The sequence below is a fragment of the Antrostomus carolinensis genome, unplaced genomic scaffold (genome assembly GCF_000700745.2).
Source record: "Antrostomus carolinensis isolate BGI_N321 unplaced genomic scaffold, ASM70074v2 scaffold51628, whole genome shotgun sequence".
Taxonomy (NCBI): domain Eukaryota; kingdom Metazoa; phylum Chordata; class Aves; order Caprimulgiformes; family Caprimulgidae; genus Antrostomus; species Antrostomus carolinensis.
This window is the reverse complement of record NW_010334654.1, coordinates 32,804-45,801: the sequence shown is the minus strand read 5'-3', so window position 1 is coordinate 45,801 and position 12,998 is coordinate 32,804. Positions and strand designations below refer to the sequence as shown.

The following is a 12,998-nucleotide window of genomic DNA, read 5'->3' as shown; positions in this document are numbered from 1 at the left end:
CTGCTGAAAGGTTTCCAAATGCTCTGTTCCTTTCCACCCAGCAGGGGCAGCAGCTCAGGCCCTGGTTGCAGGAGCGACTCTGTAAGGATTTCCTGCTACAGCCAGCAGTGACTCTGCTCCAGCCAAAGCAGCAAAGCTGGAAGACCTGGTAACAGCCAGTGCCCACCATTGCTTTAAGTGATGTTTTGCCATCCCATCCTAAAAGCCAAGGCAGAGCAGTTTTTAACATGTGTGTTGGGAGCCTGTCTCTGCTAGGATGCTCTCTGCAGCCAACAGCTGCACCACTGAACTGGTGCTAGTAAAAGAGCAGAGAAAACCTAAAATTGCTCCTTTTTCAAAGGTTGAGATCTGTACACAATCTCACACTACTATTTTACATGCCATGATAGGACCTGAAAAGGGAGGAACTTCATTTCTTCTGTCATTTCCTTTTTCCTGTTGAAGCTCTAAATACAAGTAGCTAGCAAGGCTGTGGTTCTGTAGGTAATGGGATGCTCTTTTCTTCTAAGCAAATTCACATTCCTCAAGCTTTACCAATTGATTCAGCCTTAGCAGCTGAATGCTGAGGCACTAAGGGTTCACTTAAATTGGCTTGCTTGAGAAAGCACAGGAAAGAAAATCAGTTTTGCTGACTTACTGGGTTGTGTGCTGCAGTGTGTTTTGGTACTATACACCATCTAAATCCCCAAGGCAGACACTGTCCATATCTTTTTCACACAGAGCAGGGAAGCACCTGTAGAAACCACTGTGATTACATTTACTGTTCTGTTAGGGTCTTCCGCTTTCCAGCTATTTTTTACTGCTGGAGGAACTGGCCGCAGAGTACAGAAGGTTCCTGCACCCAATTGTATTGAAATCATTTATTACATCTACTGTCGAGCCCTCCTCTTGCTTGCCAGGTGACATGCACTGTGCCGGGAGAGTTGTTCTTGGAAGGGGAAATGCAATTTTTCTGCGGTGGTGATCCCTCTTCCTGGCCTTCAGGCTGTCAGCACGTATCTGCAGAGATGCAGGGCAGTGCAGGAATGGGAGAGGATGGTTAGCTGCAAGAGCAGTTGAACCATCGAGGGCAAGGGTTATCTCAAGCTGTTCCAGCAATTCTGCTGTGTGTTTTTAATGTATTCCCTAGGGCAGCATCATAAAGGCACGTCACAAGAGTTTGTTTATGATACCTCATGGAGAGTCTTTCTTCTTGGCTTGTAAGTGCTCTGAGGAAATGGCACGGCCTTTCCCCGCGGAAATCTCCTTCCACAGCACGTGCAGCAATGTGCTGTGTGGCCAGCAGCCACAGTGGAGTTGCAAATGGGGAGGGCAGGAGGTCGTTTTAGCTGGATTAGCTTTAAAGGTGACATATGTTTGACCTGGAGTACCACCGCTGAAAATGGATTTTGTCTTCCTTTATTTCAGATGAAACATGAATACATGAAAGATTTTATTAATTTAATGAAATAAATATAACTTTTTTGCTTAATGATTACTTTTTATGACTTGTTGAAAGGGCTCAGTCTTTTAAAAAACCTTCTTTATTACTATTGCTGTTTTACATGAGGGTTTATTTTAATCTTAGTGTGCTTAGGTATTATGTGCATATTTACCTTTTCAGTGCAAGGAGTTTTTTCCCCTCTCTGGGATTAAAGGAAGGTGGTATGGTAACTTGACCCATGTCACAGGCATCACTGTCCTGGCCTTATGCATACAGCTGACTGTGTGCTTGTGCTAAGGTAATTTCAGGATGGCAGCCATTTAATGTACAAAGCTGGGTGAAACTTCACCCATAAGGGTAATCGCCTGTAGGTGGATGATTGAGCCAATCTTGAGCTTGTTTAGAGTCACAGGCATCGCCCCTTGTTGTGTTTAGCTAGCTGTCTTCCTATGTTTCCTACCCTGAGCCAGAATTACAAGGAAAATCTTTGTTCTTTTTCTGATCTGTTTGGAAGCAAAGGAAGAAACCTTGTCAGACCCTGTTCTTGTGAGCTTTCCTTTGCTAGGAAAAGGTGTGGTAAAGCATCCAAACGTGTAGAAATTTATCTAAACTAACCTTCGAATTTTGGTGTTCCTGCTCATTACTCAGTCCTGTTAAAAATATCAAAACCCTTCTTCATTTTTCTTTTCAGTAGCAAGTAGATAATTAACACACGAGTAAACTTTGTCCTTTCATTGTTTCTCACCCTGGTTAACATTTAACTTGCAGAGACTTAATCTTTTATATTCTGAGATTGACCGAGACTATCATATGTAAGGTGATATACAAGGGAAAAGGAAACAGTGATGCTATATGGATAGAAAAATAGTCTATATTGCAATGTGTATGTTTCTAATGCAGAAACCTGATGACTTAAGAAAACCAAAAAACAAAACCAAAACAAGACCCTGCCTTATTCAGTATAAAATTCCATTGTCCCTCAAGCTGTTCCCCTGGTTGTAAGACCAAAAATAATAAATGCAGCAACTGCTTTGCTGGAATTTCCTATTTAAAATAATGTGGTATATTCACATAGTTAAATACAACTTCTTGGCTGAAAAGTATTTAGTGTTTTGAATGAACTGCAGTGATACCTTCAGAATTCTTGCAGAGCTGTGGTACCTATTTTGATGAAGTGTGTATGATTTAAATCCTTGCTGAAGAAAGAATTTAATAAAAATACATTTGTAGAGCTTTTTAGCCCCAACCAGTCACTCTTATCACTGTCTTTTATTTTTTTTTTAGTTACTTGTGCAAGCTATTAATTTTTCAAGATAACAGACATTTTGAAGGAATCATTTATGAAAATAGGACCTCTTATTTGTGCTAAGAGGTCTGATCTTTGCTTAATGACTTAGCCAAACTGCTGCTGGTTCTGTTGCATAAGTAAATTTTTCAGGGTTGAGCCAATTGCTTAAGAGTTGCTTTGTAGAAAGGCTGTTTATTACTGTTGATTGGTGTCTTTTTTTAGTCCTTTGAAACATTTTTAAGGTATTTATAGTGTTAATCTAGTTGATTTTTTGTTTTTTAATAACATTTGAAGAGGGGTGGGGGAGTGTCTTTTAAGTTCATTTCCTGGTTTTCATATAAATTCTTGAGAGCTGTGTCATACTGCTCTCTGTAAATGATTGACATTAAACTGACCTTTATAAAGGAACCAAGAAAATAAAACTTGTATTTGGGATTCTTAGGCCAATTTTTTGTCTTTGCTTTTCAATTTTGGGAAACACAGTATTTCTCTGAAACAATACAGGTTAGTGTGCGGTAGAATTACAAGATTTTAGGCCAAATTATAATTCTAAACATATAGTATGATATTCCTTTTTTGTGTATTCCATTTTAAAACAAATCCTGTTCAGTAGAGAAAAAGAGTATTAATTATCTGAACAAAATTTAAAACATAATGTGGCCAAATTTGCAATAATAAAAGTTGATAGTAGATCTCAAGTTTACGTGTGAGAGCCTGTGATTTTTTTTTTCCAGTTTTAGTTTTACCACTAAAGCAGAAATAGTGGATTCATTCTTTCACACTCAAATCTTGCAGAAACAACAGTCAAATAAAAGATTATGGAGAATAAGAGAAGTGACAGAAACTGGAGAGAGGTGTTCAAGGAAGTATTCTCAGATGTTGTTCACTTCTGGTATTTTCCACTGTAGTTTTTTTCTAGATATTTTTCCATTACTGAATACATCAAAACAGTCATTGCTTGAGAATTAAACTAATCCAATAAAAGTTATAAACTTGGCTGCTTTCCTTTGGACTAAGGTGAACATTCAGATGAAGTCAGTAGGAAAACTTGAGTTGTTCAAGTGGGAAAGGAGATACCAGCTTAATTCTTTAAATTTACAAATACTGAAAAGATTCAATGTATATCTTCGAAAATAAGTTTCTAAAATATTTTAAAATTTTTTGTTTTCTTTCTAGAAATAAAAATAGCCCACCACCTCACCCAGTCCTGTCTTCCATATCAGTTCTTTTTTGCTATCATCTAGGAACTGCTGTAAAAGGTTCATTTCTAATCACAATACTGAGAATACCAAGGATTACTCTCTTGTACCTTTATAATATCCTAAAACAAAAGGTAGGTATATACTTCTGTAACTATAAAAATAGTAGTTAAAAGGCGAGATTAATGAAAAAAATGTGAAGAGTATACTTCTTGCTTAAAAATGAATGGGATGATGTAGGTTTTATATTTTATTTCATTTTCTTTATTAAGAAAGCTTTTTCTATCTGCTTCCTTTTTTTCTCTCAAGATATTTTTAAAAGCAGAAAAAAACAACATTATAAAAAGGTATTTTAGTGTTTATATATAAAAGTTTTTGTAAAGGATAAAGGAAAAATGTGACAGAAAGCTCTATTTAAATTTTTTGCATCACAAATTTAAAAAAAAAAAGATAAGAACATTATTGTTGCATGTCAAATATCTTACAGAAAAGATTTCATCTGCCTTGTAACATGAGTTTATAGAAAGAATGTATGAAATAAGAACTATTCCAGAGGTTTGTGTAGGATCCAAACCACATCTTTTAAGATATATAAAAAGTATAACTGGGCTGTTTTTGGTTGTTGGTTGCCTTCTTTCTGTCTTTCATGTACCTCTACATCTCTTATCTTCTACTGGAAATATATCATTGCAGTTAGTTCTGGCACTTTGGCAAGGAGAGAGGGCTGTCATGACTGCACAGCTCTGATTTTAGAGGAAGATTTAGGCAAAGTTTTTAAATGTAGGTCTCTTCTTGGCCTTGAAGCATATTCTGACAGGGTATTTGCATTGACCATCCGTGGTACCTATGAGGCATGTGTGTGCGGTATAGCTTGTGAGTGCTTAAATAAAAACCCCTTGTAATAAGACACTTGAAAGATGTGTAAGTATCTGGATTCATGTAACTTTCATATGAAAGCCTTGGTTATAAAACTTGATGTGTTGGGTCAACTAAGAACTTTGTTTAAAAAAATTATGAGTGGGATAAGTTGTGCTAGAAAGAAAATAAAGTACTTTCTGCCTTTAGAGGAAGCAGAATGAGTGGACTTGTTTGGTACACGGTTTTGTAATCTGAATAGCTGTAGAAGATTTAGCTAGCAAAGAAAGATTGTGTCTGCAGCAGTGTTCTAAGTTTTTAATAAACAGTACTTACTGAGCTTAATACAGTTTTAGTAAAAACATCTCTCCAGCAATACATGGTAAGATTAAAATATTTCTCTTCTGTCAGGAGTTTGCATGTGCAGTCACCATTTTAAAGAAATTTTTCCTGGAATATGTTCAAGAACTTCTTTAGGAAAATGTTGGGAGGTGCATGGTTTCTGCAGGAACCACGGTAGTTGTAGGGCCCTGAGGTTTTTGTATAGTGACTGGAAGATCTCTGCTTTCCAAAAGAAAATATCCTGACCTCTGGAAAAAGAATGCAAAAAAGACTCAACTATCACTGAACTGAATTTCCTTTTGCCAAGAAAAACAGCCAGTTAAATATGGAAGGCTACCATGGCTACCAAGATGTCTTTTTCTTGTCTTGCTTAGTAAAATCTTTATATGATGTTCTGAGCTTGTGATTGGAGGGGAGGGGGAAGTGGTGGTGGAACAAACACTCAGCTTTTCTGCTGTGTTTTTAATATGAAATTAATATAGATCAGTGATCTATGATCGGTCTGTTCTAATACATGCTTTTTCCTCCTGTCCTGAAAAATGAATGTATGCTCTGAATCAGTACACACGTGTGCATGTAAGTCCTTCATGTAAGCATGTAAGTGACCTCATCAATCTCTTCAACTACCTGAAGGGAGGTTATAGCCAGGTGGGGGTTGGTCTCTTCTCCCAGGCAACCAACAATAGGACAAGGGGGCATGGGCTCAAGCTCTGCCAGGGGAGGTTTAGGTTAGATGTTAGGAAGAAATTCTTTACAGAAAGGGTAATCAGGCACTGGAACGGCCTGCCCAGAGAGGTGGTGGATTCACCATCCCTGGAGGTTTTTAAAAAGAGATTGGACGTGGCCCTTAGTGCCATGATATAGTAATTGGAGTTGGATCAGGGGTTGGACTTGATGATCTTGGAGGTCTTTTCCAACCCAATCTATTCTATGATTCTATGATTCTACCCATTCTTTTATTTTTGTTCATTAGGGTGCCAGACATTTCAGAACTGTGAAGGTTTTTTAATAGACAAAAAAGTTTAAAACCTCTCAGTGTACTACTCTCTGATCACTGCAGAGTACTGTAAGGGTTACTGACCTGCCAGCCTGTTTTGTTCTCCAAGCAGCTGTTAGCTCACAAAGCTGCTTGCAGCATTTATTTTCTTTTCCCAGAGAAGAACATCCACAGGAAGAAAAAAAATATGCTCAGCTCATCAGTCTTAATACTGAAGGGTCTGAATTAAAAACAGTTCCTATAATCCTAAAGGAAGTATCTGTTGCCTAAGTGAATGCTTTATTAGACGAGTCAGTCACCTGTAAAGCAAGTTTTTCTAAAATGGCAATTTTGTTTGAGTCTAATTCTGTGTCCAGTAACCAAACATTTCATTTTATTGCAGGAAAGTGCATGTGCAAAGTGCCTGTTCAAGTGCTGTTTCTGCTGGTTTTGGTGCCAGGAAAATTGCTTAAGATACTTTAACCAGGTACACTCTATCATCTCTCTGCCAATTAACCATCTGCATACCTAGCTGGGAACCCCTATGTGTATGCTAGCTCCATTTAGCACAACTAAAGCAACATCCAGGGCATGCAAGCCAAAGTTTCCTGTTGGCTACCTAAACTAAACAAACAAAAAAGTCTTCAAATGTAGATGGAACTTGTTGCAAAGAAACAGGGAACTGACAAACATGCAAGGTGCAAGATTTTAGAAAACTTGGTAATACAGCTTGAGATAGGCCTTTCAGAGGGCCACTTGCTATTTCGAAAGGTAAGAAGACCTAACATGTAGTTGAGTTGTGCCAGACAGACTACTGAAATACAGTAGTATTACTGTACGGTAGTATGACTGTACTATTACAGTAGTAATACTATACAGCAGTAGTAGGGTCCAGGAGGATGAAAGCAATGAAGAAGTAAGAAACCCACCTGGAGATACGTCATTAAACTAGATACAGTATTTTCCATCTGAAAGTCCTGAATAAAGAAACTTGAACTCCTGGCTGATTTCCATTATCAATATGTCTGGGAATATGATCCATAATGAAAAAGCCAGATGATACAATATTCTCTTTCTTTGAAAGGCATCTTTGTTTTGTTAGCGGTTTTGTTTCAAAAGTGTTTTTATTGGAAATGGATGATTTCTGACATATGACAGTTTTTCAGATACTTGACTCCTACTTTTTCCTTCCTGATCCTTTTCTCCAAATGTTTTCCGGATCTATAGATGCCATTGTAAATAGTTAATTTCTCTCTTTGTCAGTCCCCTTTTGTTATCTCTGGTGACTGTGGTATTCTTAATGTGAAAGGGAATCAGATGTTCATGCTGATTCCTAACTCTGACTGTTGTGTTCTTTGTTCTCTTTGCTGAGGGCAGTAATGAAGTAAACAAGACAGTTCTGATAAAGGGCCCGACTTCTCCTCTAAAGTAGGTCCATGAATTAATCTTAGTCTTGGACAACTACAGAGAGAAAATTTTTCACTTAGTTCAGCCTAGATCAAATACTTGCGCTGTGAAATCTCTGGTTCTAGACAATGAATTTTCCAGATTTACTTTTTTGTAGGTAGATCTTACAATCACTGACTTGGTGAGGAATCTCAGAGTTCATTTTTACTCTGGGCTTTCCATTTGTAGTCACCCTTTCCCCTTGGCTTCCTGCCTTTCAAAGAGATATCCAGCATGCTAGTGTTTACTTTCTCCAGCTGTTGTATGCTGTGTGTTTGTTAAAAGAAGAATTAATTACTGTAATGTTTTTCCTTTTATTTCAGAGGGCTGTATTGTAGCTCGTTCCCTTAAAAGATTTCCTGTTTCCTAATCTATTGTAGGCAAATTTCAGTTTTTATATGAGTTGTGAGTTTTAACCTAGTGATCATAATACTGTGTTTTCTGTTAGATAATTGTTTGTTTGAACATCTTTTTGGCAAAGATGATTGTGTTCCACGTGCTTCAAATCCAGGGCAACTTGGGCAAGGGTTAGAGGAGAAGAAAAGCAAGAACACACTGTAAGATTTTGATTGAATTTTTTTCTGTCTGAAGGGATACATTGGTCTCAGATTATTGCATTTCATAGTGTAATTAATGTATGTAATTAGTTTTTTCCTTTTTTTCCCCATGAAGGATGTATTCAAGCCTGTTTCTTAAAAAAATGTGTTTTGACTAAGATTGAAATTGTTAATCTTCAGTTTTGTAAAATCCATGGCCAATGTAAAAAGAAAAAAAAAACAAAACAGGGGGAAGACAAGTCTGCAGTTTTAGGTGGCTTAACATATGGCTTGATTAACAGAAATACTGAACTCCTAAGAGCTGTTACTGAGATCAGTGAAAGCTGCTGGGTACAGCCTTGAAATTTCACATAGATGTTGAACCTGGACTTGTGAGAGGTAAAGAAATTGCTTGTACCTATGTTTCTGACATTTTGAAAGTACTTTTTAGTTGAGATTTTGATTTTTGTCTGAGTTGAAATTACTGAAATGTGGAACAGCTGTTACAAAAGTTGATCCAAAGCTCACTGCGTGTGTCTACATTCCTTACTATATTTTTGCCTTTCATTCTAGTATTACTTTCACTGTAGTAATAAGCATGTAATTACCTGAACTCTAAAAAAAAAAAAAAGCCTTCCCCATCACTTCAGCACTATTCCTTCAACCTGTTGTTATATTGCTAAGATGGTTTAAATTGTTTCTCCTCCTTCATTCACAAGTTTAATCAGGATTAAACAGAGCCTTTGTCTTCCTTCTGGGAAACTTGCAGATGAGAAACAGGTGCTGGAGGAAGTAACACTGGTGATAGAGCTCAAGCTTCTTTCTTCCCATGCCGTATCAACCAATTGATCTGTTTTGTTGTCAAACAGTACTTTTTGGGCTGAGTTGCCATCTTTCAGGTGGGATTTAACACTGACTTTGATAGTTGCATGCATCCCTGAAGTGACTCGTTCTCTGCAGGCTCAGCTAGGTTTTATTCATCTCTTCTGGAACTTAACTGAAACGGGGCCAAAAAGTTACCCCGTCATCTTCCCATCATGACAGTGCTGTGCTAGACGATGACAGTTGCCATATTTCCAGTGGCAGTTGCTGGAGGAGGGGTAATGTGAACCCAGCATCCTCTGCAGATTGCAATGTGGATAATTACATTCTGTCTTCCTAAATTTCTTTTGGATTTGCAACTGGATCCTGTGCTAAACTGTGGTGTAGGGTTGCTACGTGCTGTTAAACAGTTCACTCCTTAAGCTGTTCCATTTCAGTCATGGGCAAAGTGATTCATGTGTGTGTATAATCCATTAGTAACAATTGTAAAGCACTCTGGGTTCTATCTGGATGAAAAGTGCTTTGTGAATATAAAGTCATTATCCTTACTTGACAGTTCTGTTTGCCAACACTTGTCAGAATTACCACAGATTTTTCATCTTCTGGCTCTGATGGTTTCAGTATGTTCCAGATAAACATATCCAATCATCTCAAGTAAAATCTGGGAGATTGAAATTTCTCTTCCGTAAAAAGAATATACTGTTTTTTTAGTGTGGTTTGGGAGCTACAAGTTCTGTCTGTCTCCTGCTTTCTTAAATTCTAGCAGCAGTCTTAACTTTTGATACATCAAAACACTTGCGCTTTTTTTTTTTTCCCCTTTACAGCCTTGTTGCAATAACTTATTTAAAACAATATATCTATTTCAGGGTAGTTTTGCTTTTCTGTGTCTGCTTTGGGCTCATCTGCAGCCAGTTGGCAGGCAACTGCTTCAGAGTGCAGCACACAGATTTCAGAAGGAGCTGCTGAGCAGTGTGTGGTTGCTCTGTTTTCAGCAGTGCAGTTATTTGCAGTGTAGCCTTCCGGGCCCTGTGGCAGCCATGAAGTCGGCAGTGTTTTAGCTTGCATTTGCTGGTCCTGAGGCCCTTCACTGATACTGAAAGCCAGCAACTGTCCAGTGTGAAAAAACAGAAGCAAGTCTGTCTAATGGTTATATACCGTGGCAATTGGTTGTCCCTTAAACTCTGGATGGAAGCCTATCAGGAGGTTGCAGTTAAATGCCTTGTGGAGAAGTGACCTAGATAAAACCAAAATTTGTGCATGCTAATGTAAGTACAGTTCTCCTCTGCACTGCCAAACACACTGTGCCTCACCCCATCAAGTACTTTTTCCTCCCAAAAACAATACTGCATTTTGATGTTACTGGCAAAATTGCTTCTAGATGTTAAGCTAAGTTTTCAATCATATTGAAAATGCAGTTGGCTAAAATGTTAATCTTCAGTGAAATTGTATTTTGAATATGTTTGTTTTCCCCCTAGAGGCTTTACATGTGTGATAACAGGAAATAAAATTTCTTTGGTTTTTACTTGCTCTGTAGGATGAACCATGTAGGGGATAGAGATGAACAAGGCTCACTCATTCTTGCTTTGAGACCTCTTTCCTCTCCCCTATCCTATTAAAAAAAATAAATAAAAATAATATATATATATAAGGCAATTAAGCTAGTGACCAATAATTCAGAGCAATTTATGAAAAACTCTCTGGAAATGTTCAGTTTAATTTTATTTCAGAAATCCCAAATTGCACTAACTGCAGAAGCCACTGTAAGGAAATCCAGTAATGATGTAATCAAGACTCAGTGGGCACTTGAAGCAGGATCCTGGTGGTCCAACCCCTGTGGTTGAAATGAAGCCTAGGTGTAGCAGTGCGATGCTGCAGGAATTGACACCCTACTACCCTCTGAGGAGAAAGCTGTGTTGGTCCTACCCACTGGATGACAGCCATGGAGGGAGTAGATGACACACAGAGTAGGAAGCAAGGAAAGTTGAAGGACGAGACTTTCTCCAGTAAGTCCAGACTGCAAATATAAGGTGGAAAGGAAGGAAAGCTGTGCTTCTTGGACTGCTTGGGAAAATTTGGGAGGCTGTTGAAGGGTTTCTTACATGGTAATTAGCCTAAGAAAAAAAATAACCGTTTCTGTATTAGCTGTGTGCTTATTGGTTGGAAGTGGGGAAGGAGAATATTCCCATGTGTTTGTCAACAAGAGGACAACAGCCTTTAGTTAACAAGGCTGCAGAAAGGCAGATTCAGTCCTTGAAGGTATGAGATGAAATACTTGCACCAGAAAGAGGAGGGATAAATGCCATTGTACGAGTTGCTGGTTAGGTGATCAGGCTTATCTCATGGAGGGGACTGGAATATCCTGGTGTGTCTGCTTTGACAAATGAAGGGTAAGAGCAAGCCTGTTAGCTGTCTGTGAGTGTATCAAGAAGAGAAACAGCAGGGAGGGATAAGAGCCAAGACACGATCAACAGAAGAATGAGTAGATGTAAACTGTTGATGAGTAAATGTCTTGAAGTTGGAAGAAGGTTCCTAAGGACCAGAGGGACAGCTGTCTGGAATAGCTCCAAATTTAAGGGCTGAGAGAGGGAAAAGCCCTAAGTAGTTTAAAGAGGAAGCTTTCCACTTAAGAGAAGAAATTGTATAATGTGCTAATCTAAAATAGCCAGGGACTGGAGTGGCTGAAAGTCCCTTCCAGTCTTACATTTCCTCCTCATCTCTTCAGTGGGGCCTCACAGGCCCATGTTGCTCTAATTTCCCACCGCTATCTGAGATGCATAATACAGCTTTCTTACCTGTTCACTCACTGGTCTACCGCAGCCACAGAATTGTCATTGCCTGTTGCTACCACTGAATTTTGTTTTCTGAGGGGATTCCACTGGCAGCTGTGATCCTCGCAAGCTAGGACCCTTGAAGGTCCAGCCTGAGCTGTACAGCACTGCACTGGGTGGAGCTAACCAGGGCAGCCCCCAGGAGAATTGGCAGCAACAAGATCAGATCAGGCTGAAAATACCAGCAGAACAGAAAAAGCTGAAGTAGGATGTGAGACCAGCATGTCTCCTGCTTCTTTTTTAAGAAGATTCTGTTGCTATGGCAATCCTCTCTTCCCCAAGCTCATTTTATTAAAACCAGTCGTAGAATTGAGGACTGAATTCAGCTGTTACACAAAGTAGCAATTATTCTGAACAATTAGGGAACTTCTGGCCTGGATCTGAGCCACAGCGCCTTTCTCATGAAACTAGCAGGTCAATTTTTCCAAGACCCTTGACATTCTGTGTTGTGAGGCACAGAAGGATGTATTCTTTAAATAGGGGTTTTTTTGCATACTGTGGTATTTGAAAATATGTAAACATTCACATTCCTTATTTATTCATCCTGACACTGAGAAACTAGTGTCTAGTTCCCAGGCTCTGAGCCAGAGGAGGCTTGTGTTCTTCGCAAAGGTGGTGATACAGTACCAACTTGCTGGTGCGAGGATAAAGGCTGCTCCTGACCCACTACCTCCCACGCTTTCTGATCAATGGTGTGCTGTCGATACCAGTATTACTTGCTTGTCACCATAGCAGAGACGACCATTGTAAAACATCAACTCGTTAAGCAAAGATAAAACACATAATAGCTGTACTGGGCCAGACTGAGTCTCCACTTATCTCAGTATCCCATCTCCAACAGTGGCTGTGAGTGAACGCTTAGGGAGAAAGAGGGTATATTTCCCTGTCCCCATGCTGTTTCTGAATCTGTTTTCAGCCTAGGGACTTATTGAGCTGAGTGTGTTTTCTATGTGTTTAATAATTCTCAGTAGATTCCTTTTCCCTGAACTTTCCCAGTCTCCCTGGAGCTCATGTGAACTTTTAGCAGCTAAAGCATCCTTTGTCCAGCAGTTCACAGCTTACAGACTTACAGCAAGAAGAAATAACATCTGTTTTCAAATTTGCCCCCTACTACTTCGTATGGTCCTTCCCCTGCCTAGACTTTGTTCTGGAAGAAACAGTGAGCCATCTAACCCTACCTACCCTTCCTGCATTTCTCATTATTTTGTAGCCCTCTTACCGCATCCTCCTTCAGTCATCTCTTTTCCAGACAGAAGAGCTTGGTGTACTCAGTTGTTCCCCAG

At 39.0% G+C, this 12,998-nt stretch overlaps 1 protein-coding gene across 1 annotated transcript in view; it reads left to right on the top strand.

Annotated features, from left to right (window-relative positions):
- Positions 1 to 12,998, top strand: part of SLC44A3 (solute carrier family 44 member 3) — a gene marked incomplete at its 5' end in the record, with an annotated part of 39,515 nt that overhangs the window by 19,322 nt on the left and 7,195 nt on the right. The window contains 2 exons of the mRNA XM_010174259.2: positions 3,888 to 4,044; positions 6,487 to 6,570. Coding sequence (XP_010172561.2) covers positions 3,888 to 4,044; positions 6,487 to 6,570 — 241 coding nt within the window. The remainder of the gene's footprint in view (positions 1 to 3,887; positions 4,045 to 6,486; positions 6,571 to 12,998) is intronic.